Source organism: Callospermophilus lateralis, chromosome 8 (genome assembly GCF_048772815.1).
Source record: "Callospermophilus lateralis isolate mCalLat2 chromosome 8, mCalLat2.hap1, whole genome shotgun sequence".
Taxonomy (NCBI): Eukaryota; Metazoa; Chordata; class Mammalia; order Rodentia; family Sciuridae; genus Callospermophilus; species Callospermophilus lateralis.
This window is the reverse complement of record NC_135312.1, coordinates 4163062-4182301: the sequence shown is the minus strand read 5'-3', so window position 1 is coordinate 4182301 and position 19240 is coordinate 4163062. Positions and strand designations below refer to the sequence as shown.

General features: G+C 53.2%; 3 protein-coding genes across 3 annotated transcripts in view; 2 read left to right on the top strand and 1 right to left on the bottom strand.

The window, feature by feature from the left end:
• The window catches only part of Tbc1d14 (TBC1 domain family member 14), a 119088-nt gene extending 104103 nt beyond the window's left edge, over positions 1-14985 (top strand). The window contains exon 15 of the mRNA XM_076864944.2: positions 14911-14985. The gene's annotated coding sequence lies outside the window, so the exon portion shown is untranslated. The remainder of the gene's footprint in view (positions 1-14910) is intronic.
• On the bottom strand, positions 1930-4143 carry Cfap184 (cilia and flagella associated protein 184). The gene has a single exon (XM_076864760.2). The coding sequence runs from the start codon at positions 4141-4143 to the stop codon at positions 2344-2346; it is 1800 nt and encodes a 599-aa protein (XP_076720875.2). The 3' UTR covers positions 1930-2343.
• On the top strand, positions 4703-18267 carry Tada2b (transcriptional adaptor 2B). Its single transcript, XM_076864949.2, has 2 exons — positions 4703-4972; positions 14907-18267. Exons 1-2 carry the CDS (start codon positions 4703-4705, stop codon positions 15897-15899), a joined length of 1263 nt encoding a protein of 420 aa, XP_076721064.2. The 3' UTR covers positions 15900-18267.
• Positions 18268-19240: the final 973 nt, after the last annotated feature.

Sequence of the window (19240 nt, the reverse complement as noted above, 5' to 3'; positions counted from 1 at the left end):
GGTGGGCAACTGATTTACAAAACTGTCCTATAAAATTGAAGGGGACACTTGGGATTTATACCTATTAAAAAGGTTTAGTTTCAACAAAAAAAAGAAAAAAAAAGGTTTAGTTTCATGTAGCATCTTGCTCACAATGTATTTTTCAGGCCCTGCACTCTGATAAGAAGGCCTTTGCTCGTGGTGCTGTGGATCGAACCCCGGGCTTCACACATAATGGCAAATAATCTGCTGCTGAGCCCCAGCCCCAGCCCAAGCCTTTGCTTTTAACACTCATAAAGATAACCTCCGTGTGACAGTCCTGTCCTGTGGATCATCTGCATTGGGACTGTCCACAGTCTACCTGCAGTGTTTCTTGCTTTGACTACAAAACTGCCCCTGCCATATTCCCTCCTTGGTTTTACTTTTGAGAAGATGGTCTTCCTGTAATTTATTTCTGAATCCAACACAGGACTTAGCAGTTTCTGAGGCATAACATTCAAATAAGGCTTATTTTCAGAATGTGAAGGAGATGGGTAATACATTAGCATAATGCCAAACAACCTGCTGGCCTCCAGGGACCTAGATCTCAGTGGGGGGTAGAAGCCTAAGGAGGCACTCTCTGAGCAGGGACTGCATGCTGGATGGGCCACAGACAGCGCTGTGATACCATGCTGGGGGTCGTCTGTGGACTTCTTCCTTCAGAAGTTACCCTAAGAAATAGTCTGTGGAGTGTTGCTCTTTCCTGGTGAAGCATGGCCCTGTAATCTGATTGGAACCACAGGAGGGGGTGTATCTGTCCAGCACGGGGACTGTAACCTGAGGACATTGGTGACTTACTTTGCAGTCCTTACTTGGTCATTTGCAGCTTAAAGCTTTCTGCAGCTGGGCTGGGATCCATTTGTCATGGGGTTCCAAGCTGCAGGATTCGGCTGGGCAATGCTGTTGGTTCAAAATCAGCTGAGAATACCTGCTCTCTCTACAGTACACCAGAGAGACAAAGGACAGCATTATCATGAAAGCCACTGCTTGGTCAAGACATGCAGCACTGTTGACCCTTCACCAGGAGGCTTCCCCAGCAGCAGAAGAACCCAGTGGGCCTGCACTACTTCTAGCTGGAGCCACGAAGAAGAGAGTTCTGTTGGCAGGGACTTACTGCTCCACTTGGCCTTGATGGACAAGGGGAGAAGGAAGACCCATCACAGTAAGGGGAGGACGGCAGTGGAAATCTAAGCTTTTTACTGTCTGCCTCAGTACATGTGTGTGACATCAGAGAAAATAGTGTACTCAAGCCATGGAAGTTAGGAGTTTTAATTTTCCTCTACCTCACAGGGAATATACTTTAGAAAACGAAATGTCATCAAAAGACAAAGCAATGGCAACATTCTCAGCCACTGAGCCACCTGCCCTGAGTGGGGTTTCTACCAGTCTTCAGAGGCACCCAGCACCAAAGACGGATGGTCTTCCTGTGACCTATGAAGTTTAGGAATAAGCGAGCACCCTGTTGCCATCAGAGAGTACTCAGCTGGGTGCAGAAGGCTGTTGTATGTGATGGCAGCAGCCACCATTCACAGTCTTGCACCTAGTAAAACCAATGGTCACTGTTTTGTTTCCCATGGGAAAAAACATGCCACTTTGATTTTTTTAAACAGATCAATGCAGTTTTTTCAGAGGATCCAAGAAAATGTTTGATTCTAACGGAAAACCGTCATCAAGACAGAAACATAAATGGTGAGAAGACTGAGCTTCCTTCCACTGAAAAAGTAAAGACAACCAAGCATTGGCTTCCTTTCCTGTTGGTCCTGTTTCCTGGAGAGAGAGGGATGGATGGATGGACAGATAGATAGATGGATGGATATTTACATGCCAGAAGCTAGTACTGGCTACTGACAAAGCAAGATCAAGGGGATTTTGTGAGTTTCTAATTGAGACAGTAATTCAGGACTACACAGCTTAATAAATCCAAAGAGAATTTAATAAATCCAAAGAGAATTTAATAATTTGCTTAAGCACAGATTTTTCGGTACTCTGCCCACTTGTTGAACTTCACCTACTTACACCTAGAAGAGGAACAGTGCTCTTTAGTACTAAGTTACTGAAATTATGGAATTGCTCAACTCTAATTTTTAGTTTTTCCTGAGAAGTCACGATACATTAAATAACTCCATTTTTGTTTCTCTGGGTCTATTGCTTCATCCCATGTAAAATTGCTAACCCAATTTTGTAGTCAGCACTAGTTTTGAAGCTGAAAAATGAGAAAAACATCATGGTTTCCTAAACCAGAGATCATAGGCCTCTTAAGGATAGCAACAAGGGAAAGTAAAAGTGGATGAGACAATGTTCTGCTGTCTCTATTCGTCCACCATATCAGGGGGGGAGGAAGGCTTTGGCTTCCCTGATCTTCTGCCTCATACCTTTGCAGGATAAAGTAAGCCCAGCGTGATGGCGCTTAAGGGATTCTAGGCGCTGGTTGAGTAGTTCAGTCTTGTCCATCTTTTCTTCCAAGTCCTGAAGCAGTGATTCCTTGCCCAGAAGGCCGCACTTCTGGTTCAGCTTGATGTTGTCACCCCTCAGGCTGTCTCGGGCTTGCTTGGTCTTGGTCAGGATGTCCCTTCCTAGAGCCACCTGAGCCTCAATTTCCAAAAGCTGTGCCTTTCTGCATGCATTCTCCATATCCATGAAGTGCAGCTTTTCCTTCACATGGGTTATTATCTGCACATTGTTGGTCACCTTGTTGCGCAGTTTTAAAAGTTCCTCATTTCGTTCCTCCACTTTCTCATTGAAGGTCTGGTTCTCAATCTTAAGCTGTTCAAAATCAATGAGGAGCAGACCTTCAGTCAAGTCCTCCTGGGCCTTCATTCTGGTTTCAAAATGCGACAGGCTTTGCTTCAGCTGCACATTCTCCAGCCGCACAGCACTCATCTCCTTCTCCTTTTTATCCTCCAAGGCCTGGATCTGCTCCACCTCCCGCAGTGCAGCCTGGCGCCCACCCCGCATGCGGCAGCTGCCCATGGCCTGCATCACCACCTGCTTCTTGAGTGCCTGGAATCGGTGCCACTCCTTCTCTACCCTGGCCACCTTCTCCTGGCACTGCTGCTTCAGCTGGGCCAGCTCCTGGTGATACCATTCCAGGTCATCGGCCTCTTGCTTCTTCATGTCCTCCAGCATGGCCAGGTAGTGCAAATATGCCTGCTCTTTCTCGGGGGCCTCGGGCTCTGGACCCTTATCTGGCGCCTCCACTGCTTCCACGCCCTTCTTCTTGCGCAGCACCTCACAGATCTTGTGCTGCAGGTACACATTGTAGCGTTGATAGCGGTTCCGCTCTACCACCAGGGTGTTGTACTGCTCCAAGAGCTCATTGCGAAGCTGCTGCTCCTCCAGTTTCTGCACCTCCTCCGACCACTCTTGGTCGTGGTAGTCCACTGAGCCCAGTAGGGAAGATTTCTGCCTTTCCTTGCTTTTCTCCTTTCTTTCAGCACTCTCTACCTTACTCTCCTCCTCCTCCTCCTCCTCCTCCTCCTCCTCCTCCTCTTCCTCTTCCTCTTCCTCCTCTTGCTTAGGTTCCTCTCTTTCAGTCGCTGGGGCTGGAGCAGCATCCTCGCGGGTAGTGGATAACTGCACAGAGTCCCTAGACAGGGCTTTCTTCTTAGTCGTCGTCTTCTTCTTTGCCACCGCTCTCTCCTCTTTGTCCTCGTCCTCCTCCTCCTCCTCGTCGTCGTCCTCCTCCTCGTCTTTCTCTTCCTCCTCCTTCTCTACTTTTTCCTCCTTCTCTGTAGCCTCCTCCGGTTCTTCGGGCCTGGTTTCGGATTGCGGCTGGGCCGCCGCCTCTTCGGGCTCGGGTTCGGGTTCGGGCTCGGGCTCGGGCTCGGGCTTAGGTTCAGGCTCTGGCTGCTTCCCCGTCTCTCCTAGCCCGTCCTCATCCGCGGCCTCGGTAGCCGTCCGCCCTTCTGGCGCCTCGGTCGGCTCGTCCTCGGTGGCGCCTCCCTCCTCGATCTCTACCAACCCAGCCGCCTCCGCTGCCTCCGCTGCCTCCTCTGCCTCCGGCTCAGGCTCCGAGGTTTCGGCGGGGCTCTGGAGGTCAGAGGTGGCCTTGGTCCCAGAGACGAGGCTTTCCCCATCTCCGCTTTGGTCCAGAGAGTCCCCAGCGCGCTCGGAATCCCCTTCCATCTCCGACCACTGCTTCCAGGCCGCGGACCCGGGCTGAAGCTGTTAGGTTTCCCGGGGCAACCGGGCGCACCCGCTGAGCCCGGCGATTGGCCAAACACTATTTGGCATCTTGCCCCTCCACCCCACCTCCGGCCAGAGTCGGCCAATAGGAGGCCGCGAGAGGGGCTGATTGGACTTGGGCGCCGGGCGGTGCCTCGGAGGGCGTGGCGCGCCCTGGCCGCTTCCGGTCCGCGCACCGCCCACTGCCCGACCGAGGGCGGGGCGTCGTGGGGGTGGTGGCGGGCGCGAGGGTGCGCAAGCGCAGCGCGGCGGGCTGGCGGCCGGGCGGGGGCGCGCGGGCGCCTGCGCGATGCGGCGGGGCGACGGCGGCGGCGGCCGGCCCGGGCCCGAGGGCGCCTGCGTGCTGCGGCGGGACGCGGCCCGGCTGGCCGGCTCGGGCGGCGCCTGGGCGGGGGCGGCCGTGGCGGCAGCAGGAGGCGCGGGCGCGGCGGCGGGCGCGGCGGGCGGCTGCGCGCTGACGGCGGGGGGCGCGGCGGGCCGGGCGGGCGAGCGGGGGAAGATGGCGGAGCTGGGTAAGAAGTACTGCGTGTACTGCCTGGCCGAGGTGAGCCCGCTGCGCTTCCGCTGCACCGAGTGCCAGGACATCGAGCTGTGCCCCGAGTGCTTCTCGGCCGGCGCCGAGATCGGCCACCACCGCCGCTACCACGGCTACCAGCTGGTGGACGGCGGGCGCTTCACGCTCTGGGGACCCGAGGCCGAGGGCGGCTGGACCAGCCGCGAGGAGCAGCTGCTGCTGGACGCCATCGAGCAGTTCGGCTTCGGCAACTGGGTGAGCGGAGGCCGGCGGGCGGGCGGGACCTGGGCGCCCGGCAGGTGTGCGCGGGGCCGGCCTCTGGGGCCGGGCGGCCAGGGCGCCCTGGGAACCGCGCGGGCCTGCTGTCTCCGGTGCCTGTCCCGTCCTGTGTGCGCGCTGGGGGTGTCCGCGGGCGCCCTGAGGGTCGGCCATGCCCAGGCGCTGCGGCCCCGCGACACCCAGGACACTGTGCGATGAATGTCCAGTAATGATGAACAAAGGCGCCTGCAATGGCAGGCACGGGCCCCAAGGTCTGCCCTGCTCTGTCAGAAGGTTTCCGTAAAGATGCGTCTGAGAGAGAAGGTGAGAGCTGGGCTGGACTCACGTACACCGTCCGTCGTGCCCCAGGCTCTCTTGGGGAGAGCGGAGCGTTTCTTTAGGTTTCAGAGGAGCTCTCTGCCCACTGCTTATCCTTACCAGAAAAGAAGAATAAAAATCTCTGGCTGCATTGTCACCAAAACCACCAAGGATGCAGCCACCTTCAGGCTTTCTGAGAAGTAGGGAAGTGACACTGGACCCTTAATGGCTCTTCCCCCACAGTGCTGCTCTTCTGCCTCCCACCTGCTGCTTTCATCTCCTCTTGTTTTCCTCAAGACCATTCTGCAGCCCTGGAATCTGTTCTTATAATTCATTAGGAAAGAAGTTGCAAATTACTACCTGATCATCACCCTCCAGACACCTCTGCCTCACTTTGTCCTGACGTTCTGTTTGTGGTTGCACATTCAGCATCTGCTTTGTGCAGAGCAGACACTGGAGAAAGATCCTGAAGGGGAGAAGCCCTCAACCTTGCCTTCAGGGAGCTTATGGTAGTGTGTTCATTTGCTCTAGGCTTCTGCCTTCTGGTTCCCTGCTGACCTACACAGTGACCTGGACTCAGCGCCATGCTCATCACTCAGGTTGCAGCTGACACCCGTCGCGAATGCCTTCTTCCATGCCTTCTTCCATGCCTAGTTCATCAGCAGCCCCCTTTTCAAAATATGTGCAGAACCTAACCCCACTTGGGACCCTAGTGCAGGCTGACCTTCACCCCTCTGCTTGTCTCCCTGCTTAGTTCTCACCTCATCTCACACACACAATCAGTGATATCTTAAGCACAAGTCACGTCTCATGGGCCCTGGTGGCTTCCAGGTCTACTGGGATTTACCTCACTGTCCACTAGGCCATCCAGTGTCTCTGGACCGCTGGAGCCCCACTGGTTACCCTGATTCTTTTTCCTTTTTTCTGCACGGAGTATGCTACCTCCAGTGATGGCTCGAGACTGAGCTCTGCTTAAATGAGTGCCTCAGAGAGACCCATCCTGGCCATCATTCTTCTAGCACTTATTGCCACAGTATACCTGGGGGCACTGAGCGCTGCAGAGTGCCCTGCTCCGAGTGGAGCACTCTGTATGCAGCTCTTGAAATCTTCTCAACAGCCACAGGTTTGGGATGCTCAGGACAGCTGGGGCCTTCTCTGCAGCACTATGGGAAATGAAATAGCACCCCGAAACTAAAACATTCATGGTGTCTGGGAAGAGGCTGGGCTGGAAGTAGGGAGGCTTCTTTTCTAACAGTCCTTTTCAAACTAATGCACTGGGAAGCTTGTTAGAATGCAGATTTTGGCTGGAGTAGACTGCATTCTTATTAGCCCAGGAGAAAGGGCCTTGGGACTTGCTGCTCTTAGTGTAGGCTTGGCCTTGCCACCTGCTGGGCTCCGGCAGGCCTGAAGTGCTGCCTTGCTAACAGGCCACAGGTGCTGCCCAGGACAGCACTAGTTCCAACATTGAGTAGGAAGCGCCATTATTTCTCCAGCTGTGGCATCTTGGGCTGGTTGTTTCCCTCAGTAGGCTTCATTTTTCTTCACCTTAGGCTCTTTCACAGTTTGCACGTGTGGTTCTCTTTCAAGTGTTTATGCTGATCCGTGCCCAAAAGTCCTATGCTCCACTCGGGACAGCAGGCCATGCCAGTTCTGTACAGGTTCTTCCTGTACGTAGCTCATGTGATCTGAACAGTTCTTATTCCTAATTTACAGTTGAAGAACAGCAACTGTGAGACTGAGCTGCTTGTCCAGGAGTCCACAGCTTTGCGTGCAACAGGGCCAGGTTTGAGCTCAGGCCTGCTGACTGCAGCCAGGGCCTTCCCATGGTGTAAGAGCATTAAGTAATGTGGGTCGGAGGCCCAGAGCTATTGATAGGGCTGGAGGTGTGGACAGGCTGGAAGGGCTGTCTTGCAGCCAGACTGGGGCCTGCTTCAGGGAGAGATTAGAGCCGGGGAGGTGATTGGGTGAGGGCAGGAGCAGGTCCAGGGGCTGGGGCTGGATGTGGAAAGAGGCATTGTGGGCATCAGGGAGAGTGAAGAAAAGATGAGGCCCGTGTAGCTCTGGTTTCAGATGGCAGGTGGGGAGATGGCCCCGGGCTGAGTTTTCAGTGTGGAGCTCTAGGTGGGGTGAGCCAAGAAGGCAGGGTTGGGGTGTTGCTGAAGTCTGGCAGCTGAGGCAGGGGAAGGGGGCGGCTGAGGGGAACGAGGTGTATCTGAGGAATGTCAGCCATTGACCCAGGAGGGTTTGTGGATAGTCATGGTCACGTCTGGTACAGGTGTACCCATGTGTTGGACAGTGGGGGTGGGTAATGTGGGATGAGACCTTGGCAACAGTGGGGAAGAACTGGCCAACAGACAGTGACCCCGTGGGTCAGGTTCACTGGGCACTGAGGGTCTCCAGGTAGCTGGTGGGTTCCACAGGTTCAGAGTTGGAGCACAGGGACACCTCTGGAACACAGTCCAGGACAGTTGGAGACTTCACTGGAAGAGCCACGGCTTTGTTGGTTATCCCAAGTCCCTGAGCGTTGCTGAGGAGGCTAATGGAGGAGGTCCCACCTCTGTGGACTACATTCAGGGGCCTTGGGAAATGGGGCTCAGGCTGGCTCTGCAGGGTTTGGATCAATGAGATGAGCAACTGGGAAGGGCCTGATGGCCTGCATGGTACACTCAGGTTTGTCCTTGGAGGCAGGCAGGATGTCCTGAGTCCGTCACGTTTGCCTTTCCTGCTGGGCACTGCCCTATAGTGGGTCATGGTGTCGTACACTCACTCATCTGCCAACTGGTGCTTGCTCAGTGCTACTGTGTCAGCCCCTCCAGAGACATTGCTAAGAGTGACAGCCTGCGAGCTTTCAGGGGCTGTGTGGTGAGCCTCAGTTCTTGTCCTGAGCTGGCCAGATGGAAAGGTAGTGAGTGGAAGGAACTGTTCCGCGTTTTAGGAGTCCGATGTATTTGGGGAAAGGGAGGACTGGAGATGGAGACTCTGTCCCCATGGGGTGGGCGAGGAAGGCAGGTGAGCTTGTGTGCAGTTAGGGTTTGGGCTGGGATTTTGTAGCTGCTTTCTGCTCCCGAGGTACAGGTGTGAGTCCATGTGTTGACACGAGCTCCCCTTGCCCCCACCCTGAGGCCAGATTCTCCCTTTTACAAACGAGGTAACTATTGTGGGTGCTGAAGGATGGGGCAGAGCTGGAGTTTGGGTTCAGGTCTTCTCCCTGCTCTGTGGTTCCCTGACAGCACAGCCAGAGGTCACCAAGCCCAGGGCCCAGCCTGGACGCTGACCTGGCCTCTCCAAGGCTCAGATGGAATCTACAGTATTTATAAAAAGGATCTCACAAGCTCTGAGGCAGCAGGTCCCAAGCCCGTGAAGCTGAATTTGGGAGCTGAGAGCTGGGCCCTTCCACTTCTCTCTGGGCAGAAGGCTGCTTTCGGAGCAGGTGATCTCCAGCCCATAAGTGTCCTGATAGTGGGTTTGTAGGACTTGCTTTAAGGAAAGGCTGGAGGGAAGATCTTGGGTGGGGAAAGGGGCTTAATTTAATAGGGCCAAGCACACTTCAATGGGCATCGGATCATCCAGGAGGCCTAGCTGAACACATCTCGTGCCACACATGTGAGTCAGCGATATTTCCTGCAACTTCCCAGGCTGGTCAGCAACCCTTCCTTAACAGCCACTGAGCCAGGCATGGTGGAACACGCATGTAATTCCAGTGATCTGAGGAGACTGAGGCAGGAGACTCTCAAGTTTGAGGCCAGCCTCAGCAACTTAGTGAGATCCTGTCTCATAACAAAAATTAAAAAGGGCTGGGGATGTAGTGCAGTGGTGGAGTGCCCCTGGCCTCCAGTATAGGAAAAGGGAAAAAAGCAAAAACCACCAAGGTGGAACAGGAAGATGTTTCTCTTAAAAGAAACTGTTAGGGTGGGTAGCACATGCCTGTAATCCAGCGACTTGGGAGACTGAGGCAGGAGGATTGCAAGGCCAAAGCCAGCTTCAGCAACTTAGTAAGGCCTGAACAACTTAGTGAGACTCTATCTCAAAATAAAAAGGACCGAGGCTGTGGCTCAGTGGTTATGTGCCTTTGGGGTTCAATCCCTGATACCCCCAAAATAAAAAAAAACTGTTAATAATTATTATTATGATGATGATTATTGGTACTAGGGCTTGAATTTAGGGACATTCAACCACTAAGCCACATACCCAGTCCTATTTTGTACTTTAAGACAGGGTCTCACTGAGTTGCTTATTAGCACCTCGCTGTTGCAGAGGTTGGCTTTGAACTCACGATCCTTCTGCCTCAGCCTCCCGAGCTCTGGGATTACAGCCATGTGCCACCACACCTGGCTTAGAATATGAAATTTATCATCTTAACCTTTTTCTCTTTTTTTTTGGCAGTACTGGAGACCAAACCCAGGAGTGTTCTGCCACTGAGCTACACACCCAGCCCTTTTTATTTTGAGACAGGATCTAGCTAAGTTGCCGAGGCTGTCCTCTAATTTATGGTCCTCCTGCCTTAGCATCCTGAGTCGCTGGGATGATAGCTGCCCATCAGTACCCAGCCACTTTAACCATCTTAGGTGTGCAGTGCAGTGGCACTGCACACATTTTCGTTGCTATGCAGCCATCACTACACCTACCTGTAGGACTGCAGCATCCTCCCAACAAGCTCCGCTCCTCACCCTCCATCCTCAGCCCATGGCAGTCACTGTGCTGTCTCTGAAGCCAGCCACCCCAGGGCCTTTTGAAGCGGGCAGTGCTTGTCCTTCTGTGGCTGATGTGCCCTACCTAACAGGATGTCTTCTCCTTCTCCCTTCTCTTCCTCTGCTGCTGAGGATGGAACCTAGGCCCTTGTACGTGCTAGGCAACCACCCTACCCTGGAACCACACCCCTGGCCCTTTATATTTCTTGAGACAGGGTCTTATGAGGTTGCCCAGGCTGGCCTCGACCTTGTGTTCTCCTGCCTCGGCCTCCCATGGCTGGGATCACAGGCATGGCCACCAATGTGCCTGCTGAGTTTAATTTGTATCGTAGCATGTGCTGGCCAGTGATGTTTCACTGTGGGCTACACCTCACTCTGTTTACCTTTGGTTGACCGCAGGCTGCTCAGCCCTGGGGGTGCCTGGTGTGTGTGAATCTCTGTTCAGTTTCCAGTGCTCCGGGTCACTACCTAGAGGCAGAACTGCCGGGGCGGAGTCTAGGCTTGGTTTCTGAGGAGCTGACCTGCTCTTTCCTGCAGGGCCATGCCGCTTGTCTCAGCTCTGTCACAGGTGGCCTCATCTGACCCTAGGCTTTCATCACCAGGCCCTAATGGCAGTCCTGTCTGTTGGTGAGTCCTTTGAGTGTGGAGAGGAGGACGGCGATCCAGAACTGAGGCTTCCCATCCACACAGCCCAGGAGTGGTGGCCAGGGAAAATGGTCTTAGGGACCCCATCTGACACCCTGGAAGGATGGGCTGCGAAGCCAGTTTGAGTCCGCGATTCCAAGGGCTTGTCTGACCTGGACAGAGGCAAAGCTGTATGCAGGGCGGTTCCTCTTCCTGACAGGCTGGGGGACTGTTGATGTCCCCACCTGCCTTTTTCTGGCCATATTATCCTGCTGCTGCCTGTGGGAAGGTCCTGGGGGTTGCTAGCTGGGTGTCCTTGCAGGCCAGTGTCTAGGGGAGAACTGAAATTGGTGGCATAGGAGTGGCTTATCTGTGGGAGGTGACGGCAGGACTGAGAGGATGAGAGAAGCTTTGTCCAGCCTGGGGACCATGCCCAAGTGCACATTTGGTCAGCGGGCAAACAAGGCAGTGCACGGAGCTCCTAAGAGGGTGGGAGCCTCAGCCTCCCAGGTCTCCTGTGTATCCTGCAGAGTGGCCGGAGGGTGACCACCAGGAGGCACAGGCAGCATGAGTGCCAAAGCACTGATGTAGGGGTGAGAAGTGAATGGTGTGGGACGGCGTGGAGCGCCTCCAGGGTGCCCTGCCTGCTACCGTGTGCTCTGCACCCTGTTCTTCCCCTGCGGTAGCAGATCCTCCCGTCCTCAGGACACTCAGCAGCTGGAGCTGGGTTTCCACTCAGTACAGCAGCACTTGCCTAACGTGTGCAAGGGCCTGGACCCAGTCCTAGCACCAAAGGGGAAAGACTACCCAGCAGTGGTGTCTGGTTCCTGTCTTCCGCTTCTGCCTGGCCCTGCGGGTGGCCCTGTTCTCAGGCTGCCCTCCCCTGGTGTAGCCCCTAGACCCTGCTCCCCAGAAGGGCAGCCGCTGATGGCTTCTGGCCCTTCCTATGAGTCTTCCTATGCTCTTCTCCATTTGAAGAGAGACTGAAGCAGGAGCCGGGCCTCTCCTTGGAGACAGTGCATGCCTACCTACCTCTGCAAAGTGTGGCCCCGGGCCATCTGGGAAGGGAAGCCCTGCACCATGGCCCGCCCCAGCCTTGTCCCTTATAGTCCAGGAGCCAGGTGAAGAGAGGACCGCAGGGCCTTGAGACCTGTGGAGGAGCAGTGGATAGAAGAGCACTCAAGGCTGAGCCAGGGCACTGGGTGTGTGCAGCCTGTGTCCAGCATGCCCCTCGGGAGGCCAGGCTCTGCCTGGGTCATGGTCTGGGAGGAAGTGTAGCAGCCTGGGACCCAGCCTTGCCATTTGTTGTTATAGCAGCAGGGATTGTCTGAGGCAGGGTGTGCACTGTGCTATGAGGGTGTGGGGTGCCAGGCACACGTGGCCAGGCCTCTGGGGATGGATGTGGCTCAGCAATAACCAGCCTTGTGCCCGGATGGCAGCTCACCAGAAGGCTGAATTTCCTGATCTGTAAAACATGGGCCATAGTGGCACTGATTCCCCTAGGGCTGTGTGAGGACTTGGCAGATGGTATCTGTCGCCATGCTCTCTGTCTTCATCTTGTCTGGGGAAACACGTAGGACAAGGAGGGTCACAGACCCTGCCGCAGCGGGGGGTGGGAGACTGGGAGCCATGAGGCCAGGATGTGTGCCAGCTCCAGGAGCCACTGAAGGCTTCCTGGACAAGAGGACCTGGGTCTTGAGAGACGAACACAAGTCTTAGGAGTAAAGCCGACAGCTCCTGGATGGCAGCAGTAGCTGACAGGAGCACAGGCTGCACGGCCCTGTGCACACGGGCCTCCAGCTCCCCCACCACCCTGGGAGAGGGTCTGCTATTATTTCCAGAGTTCAGTGGAGGGTCAAAGGCACAGACACCCTATAATTTGTCCAGTCACAGAGCTAGGGAGGGATGGAACCAGGCCTGGAAGCCGGGAGCCTGGCCCAGAGCCTGTTCACATGGAGAGGGAGCATCTCTAGTGGGTGAGCAGTGGTGGGCCTGTGGTTTCTGCTGCGTCTTGCAGAGCTGTGAGGAAAACAGGCTAGACCTCGGACAGGTCCCACCAGGACATCTGGTTGGCTCCTTGGGTCTGTGCTTCCCAGGTTTCATGGACTGCCAGGTTGAAAAGTGTTTGGGAGGCTGACATAGAACTGCTAACTTTAAAATCTGCCAAGTAAGGATTTTTTTTTTTTTTTTTTTTTTTTTAACCAAAACTCTACAAGTGGTCTTGCTGGCTACTTCTGAGTTTCTTGCCATGCAACCTTGGTTAAGAGACTGGGTACCTCTGAGTCTCTGAGAAAACTGGGACCCCCAGCCTCACTGGCCTGGGAAGCCCTCTCAGCACCCATCTCTCAGAGGTCTTGGATAACACTGGATGTGTCTGGACCTCCTCCCATCCTCAGACAAAACGGGGCTAGTGCCTACTGCCAGAGAAGTCACACAGGCCTAGGCCAGCTCTGCTGCTGTCGCCTAACAGGGGGTGAGACTTAGCAGTTTTGCCCTCCAGATGCCCTGGTAAGGAGGTCTACCAGGGCTCTCCATCCAACATGGTCCTTTCCTTCCAAGAGCAGGGGCACGGACTCTTTTATTAGTTAGACATGACCAGTAGTTCTGTCTGTCCTAGAGGCCAGTGTAGGCCCTGGGGGCTTCTGGTCTCAGGGCCGTAGGAAAAGAAAAAGCCCTCATCTTGGTGGCATTGACCGTGGGTTCCTGTGCCACTGTGGAGTCTGCAGCCTCCACACTTGAGTGGGGCCTCCAGCAGCCTGGGCCACCCAGAATGGTAAATACTCCAGTAGCAGATAGTCATAGTTTGGTGTTTTGTCTTGTCCTAAATGCTTCCTGAAACAAAATGAACATATTTGATGCCACTAATGATGTTTTTAAAAAGAAGGAATCACATAATTCATTCTAAGACCACCATCTATCTGTTGCTGCAATCCTGTTTTCTGTATGCTTCTGAGGAGACCTCACAGTGGGTCTCAGGACTGCCTTCCTCATTCCTGCCTGCTTTGCTGAGGCAAGCTCATGACCCTTGCAGGTCTCCTGGGAAGTGGCCCAGACCTGTGCTCTAGGGCTTGTCCCAGAGAAGCCTGGTATGGAGAGGCCCAGGCCAGCTTATAAGCATTGCCAGCTTGAATGCACTGGCTGGTTCCTCAGTTCCGGCAGAGCCTTCAGGGGTGGAGACAGGCCACCCGTGGTGGAGTGCTGATGGAGCTGTGTGGCCAAGGTGGGGTACAGAGCAGATTGTCCACTCCTGGGCAGCTGCGGGCTGCCATGGCACTAAGGCAGGGCTGGGCAGTGGCGACAAGAGCCGGTGGCTGGGTGACTGAGTGTGTATTTTGGGCAGTTACTTTCTGAAGTGGCTTTAGTGGTTGACGTTAAGGAAGAGGCCTCTTGGCAGAAGGAAAAGATTGAAGGAGTTCTACGGTTTCCTCCCATTAATCACCCTGGCGCTGTGGCTCCCTGCTGCAGGGGTGTGCACTCCTGGCCTGCGGTAGTACCTATTGGCTTCTTGGGCAGGGAAGCTGTTGTGAACCAAGGCCCTCTCCCTCCAAAGGCCAGCGGGTATAAATCTGCCCAAGGTCACAGGAGATTTTGTGGTGGCATGGTGGAGACCAGAACCCTCCATCTAAGAGCCACACTCTGATCCCCTGGTTTCTAAAGTGGGACTGGCCCACCTGTACTAGCTGTCCCACTCTCCTGCAAACCCTGCACCAGCTGTCACTCTGAGGAAAGGGACAAGCTAGCTCTTTCAGAGCTCAAGGCTGGGCAAGTTCTAATGGCAGTGTCTGGCCCTTCCTTTCTTGGGTGGCTAGGTACATAGGAGAACAGAGTGTCCTACAATTGGGCCTGAGTCATGGTCTGGCCTTGTCTCCATGGGTGCGTCGTCTGTTTTCCGGTCTCTGTGAGGGGTTCAGACATTCATTTCCTGCCCACCTGTGTCTGGGATACTTGATCTCCAAGGGTGTAGGGTTTGCAGGAGAGTGGGACAGCTGGTACAGATGGGCCAGTCCCACTTAAGAAACCAGGGGACCAGAGCGTGGCTCTTAGATGGAGGGTTCTGGTCTCCACCATGCCATCAGAAACTCCTGTGACCTTGGGCAGATTTATACCTCTCTGGTCTTCACTCTCAGTACAAAATCAGTCCAGGTTCCTTCTAATGTGGACCTGGAGAGAACGCGGGACTAACTGTCTTCGAGTGGGTGGGAAGTATTCCAGGTGAGCCTTTGTGAACATGTTGACAGGACTTGGGTGAAAATAGTGTGACAGGCTGGCTTTGCAGTAACCTCTGGCCTTTGTTGTTGTAGGAAGACATGGCTGCTCACGTGGGTGCTTCCCGGACTCCCCAGGAAGTGATGGAGCACTATGTGAGCATGTACATCCACGGGAACCTGGGGAAGGCCTGCATCCCCGACAGCATCCCCAACCGGGTGACAGATCATACCTGCCCCAGCGGAGGCCCCCTCTCGCCCAGCCTCACCACCCCGTTGCCCCCGTTGGACATCTCAGTGGCCGAGCAGCAGCAGCTAGGGTACATGCCACTGCGGGACGACTATGAGATCGAGTACGACCAGGACGCCGAGACACTCATCAGTGGGCTGTCCGTGAACTACGACGACGACGACGTGGAGATCGAGCTCAAGCGTGCCCACGTGGACATGTATGTGCGGAAGCTCAAGGAGCGGCAGCGCCGGAAGAACATTGCCCGCGACTACAACCTGGTGCCTGCCTTCCTGGGGAAGGACAAGAGGGAGAAGGAGAAGGCGCTGAAGCGGAAGATCACCAAGGAGGAGAAGGAGCTGCGGCTGAAGCTGCGGCCGCTGTACCAGTTCATGTCATGTAAGGAGTTTGACGACTTATTTGAAAATATGCACAAGGAGAAGATGCTGCGAGCCAAGATCAGAGAGCTGCAGCGGTACAGGCGAAACGGAATCACCAAGATGGAAGAGTCGGCTGAGTACGAAGCCGCCAGGCACAAGCGGGAGCGAAGGAAAGAGAACAAGAACATGGCTGGCTCCAAAAGGGGCAAGGAGGAGGGCAGAGATGGCGAGTTTGCAGCCATCGAGAACCTTCCTGGGTTTGAGCTCTTGTCAGACCGTGAGAAGGTGCTCTGCAGCTCTTTGAACTTGAGTCCAGCGCGCTATGTGACGGTGAAGACCATTATAATCAAAGACCACCTCCAGAAGCGGCAGGGAATCCCCTCCAAAAGTCGCCTTCCCAGTTACCTGGACAAAGTCCTAAAGAAAAGGATTTTAAACTTCCTCACAGAAAGCGGGTGGATATCCAGGGATGCCTCCTGAACAAGGGTGTCCTGGAGCGTCCCCAGACACTTCCAAGGCTGGAGCGATACTCAAGTAGCTTGTGAGCCAAATGGCATGGGGGGAGGGGAGAGGAACCGCCTTTTCCCCTGTTGCTCTTTTTAAACAAATTGAGTTCCTTTTTTTAAGATGTAAAAATCTTTTCATGGTCCTCTGAAAGAAGCAATAGTAACAATCTTATATTGGATCATGGGGGAGACAAATATGTTTCTATTTTAACTTGGTCCTAAAAGTAACCCTTGAAGATGATGATTTGCCTTTGCGTGTTCCGTTTGGAGACTGTTAAGAGATTGGATGATTTCCTTGTCTTTCCTGAGCCACCTTCCCTTTGGGTGCAAAGCTGTGGGTGCAGGGAGTGACGATTTTCCTGCTGGGCCGACAGCCACCCATCAGCTTTCCCTGGAGACACAAGCTCTTCTCAGGCAGGGCTGCTATAGGCGCCCCTTTTCTGAGCCCACTGATGCCCCCCCCACAACACCCCACATGGCCCGGGGCACGAGGCACTTTATAGAGGGGCCCATGGGACGCAAACCTGCCCCTGTGTAACAGATGAAGAAGATGAGGCCAGAGAGCACCAGGAGGTTTCCTTACACACTTGAGGAAGAAGCCTTGTTTACACAGTTGATCATGTGAGCTTCCACTTAGCTGTCAGCAGCGGCCAAGTGTGAGTTTGCAGCTCCCAAATCCTGCCTCTTTTTAGTCTGAGCCCAGCCTGCTGCCCACTTGGGGATACCCCCTGGGTGCATCCTAGTCTTGTCCCAAGGATGGGAACCCTGGAGTGGGAGGGTCACAGGACTAGTGGGAACTGCCTGGCTTCCGGGGGTGTCCCTTGCTGCTGTGACTACCTGTAGTGCATTTGACTTGGAAGACCCCATTTTAAAGAGTTCCAGGCCAAGTGCTCAGGGTTCTGAGTTCTGGCATTAGCTTCCTCAGGATTCTTCTCAGTTACAAGTCCCCTTCTCACAGAAAACAATGACCATGCTAGCCCAGCTAGGTGAATTATTTAGTGCATGGCCAGGCCTGCTCCCGTTGGCTGGGCAGAGCCATAGTTCCAGCCCACACAGGCCCTGGCAAGCGTGGCGGTTCCTGGCTGTGTCTTGGGGCTACTGTGCTGCTTCCTGCTCGCCCTCTTGCATCTGACTCAAAAATGGCTCCTTCCCAGCCCAACCGAAAAGCTTGTTTCTGGGGCCTTCTTCAAGGACATACACGGTACCTTCCTTTTAAACTTGAGGAAGTCGCTTGTCTTCCGGCTGCTCAGGGTTCTCATGCCCAGACCCTGCTTTAGAGTCCCTGGATGACCATAGACCCCATTCTCCCTGAACTCATCCTGCCCCTGTGCCCCCATAGGTACAAGAGCCTGTTTACCTCCCAGAATATTTGAGCTTGAAGTACATTAAAGTGAAGTTATTCAAAGGAAAAAAAAAAAAACCCTCCTCATTTCCAAGGACGACTTGATTATGTGCCTTTTCCTTTCTTTTTACATCCTCTGTCCCTTAGGGTGAGTTTTTCAGCATTAAACAAAACATTCAAGTACACTGTTTAGTTGCAAAGTGTGTTGCGGGCTGGCAGAGGAGTACCCGCTCGCTAGACCAGGGCTTCTCAGCAGATGCTGAGCAGTGACACTGCTCCAGAGTGCTGGCTGCGTGATGCGCCAGGGACAGTGACAAGGATGGTGCTGAGTTCTTATATCGTCACAGCCAGTGGTTCTCAGAGTGCAGATCTTGGGTACCTGTTTACAAATGCAGAATCTGGACCCCACCTGGTCCTCTTGAATTGGAAATTCCATGGTAAAGACTAGCAAGCAGTCTTTCAAACCCTCTAGGTGACTGGGAGGGAGCTCTGTTTTGACAGACACTGGCTTTAGCTGTCCTGGTGTCTCATTTGTTGATTTTCTACACCACCCGAATACTAGTTTGGTGAGGTTGAGTCTAGTCTTTTTTTTATATATAAAATGATAGGCCTACATTAAGCTTGAGAAGCAGAGGATCCTGAAAATGTGTGGCCCAGGCCAAGAGTTGTCCAGTGAAAACCTTTGTGCTTAAGCAGTTTTGTAGTGTATATATATATATATGTGTGTGTGTGTGTGTGTGTGTGTGTGTGTGTATATATATATCTTTTTGATGGTATGAAGAATTTATTTAGGCTTGACTGTTTTTTAAGACACCATAATGAATGTATAATTAATTTATGTCAAAGTATTAATATGTTGTTACAACAGGAAAGTAATTTTAGGATTGGTTGCCTCTTATCCCATCTGCTCCAGCTTTCTGTTATATTAGTTCTTACCTCTGCATTAGTTTGGAGCCTGATATGTTTATATTCAATTCTCACAATAAATTAGCTACCATAATCCTGTGAACTAAATCTTTTCAAATTTTACACAAACTGTCTTTACAAAATCCAAAAAGATAGATAGGTAATTTTTCAGGTATTTGAAATAATGCTCTCTGGGAGGTCAACATTCCAAGAATGTATTAAAAACTACAACTCTGGCTATCATTTTTATTATTCTTTTACATATTAAACAAGTTGAGAACAGAACAGTGCCTTTGCTTGCTTCTTACCGTTTCTCAAGCCTCTGTGCCTGCATCCTTGCAGAGCCTTAAATGCAGCAGTGAGCCAACACTGAGCCCAGGGGCACGGTGTGCCTGACATGTTTGAGTGGCACACTGGTTATCAAGCCAGCCCCCGCCATCCCTAAGTCAGCCTAAGTGGGCTGACTTTCCCACACCTGCGGTCTGCACCATACAGCTCAGCCCACGCAGCAAGCAAGCAACATCCATCGGTACTAGGTACCAGAGTGGAGCTGACCATATCACTTCCAGCATGAATTTGTCATTAAAAGATGTCTTCCCATTGGTGGTGATTGTGGATAACTGAAATATACTATTGAAGACAAGTTGGCTATATCGGAGCTGCAGTCATCCCTTGGGTTGGTTCCTGGATGCCTTACCCCCCACTCCATTCAGGATTCCAAAATTTGAGGACCTCAAGTCCCTTAAAATAATAGTATTTGCATATAATCTGTACACTCTCAACTTGCATCATCTCTAAGTGACTTATAATGTCCAATACAGTTAGATATCATGTACAGATTGTATTGTGCAGGAAATGAGGACAAGTGTGTTCAGTACGATTGGTTTCAATAGTTTTGTTCTGCAGTTAGTCAAGTTCATGGGTGTAACACCCACAGACACAGAGAGCTGACTATATGTCTTGAGTCATGAACTTAGTGCTTTTTAGCGACTCCAACTGTAGTTGAACAGTAAGAGGAGTGCGTGTGCGTGCGCACACACACACATACACTCAGAGAACAGTCTGAA

What these genes read in the sequence shown, in the direction of transcription:
- Cfap184 (XM_076864760.2), bottom strand. Translation starts at nt 4,143, where the DNA reads ATGGAAGGGGATTCCGAGCGCGCTGGGGACTCTCTGGACCAAAGCGGA.
- Tada2b (XM_076864949.2), top strand. Translation starts at nt 4,703, where the DNA reads ATGGCGGAGCTGGGTAAGAAGTACTGCGTGTACTGCCTGGCCGAGGTG. An exon ending in AGTTCGGCTTCGGCAACTGG is followed by an intron (nt 4,973 to 14,906) that starts GTGAGCGGAGGC and finishes TTGTTGTTGTAG; the next exon opens with GAAGACATGGCTGCTCACGT.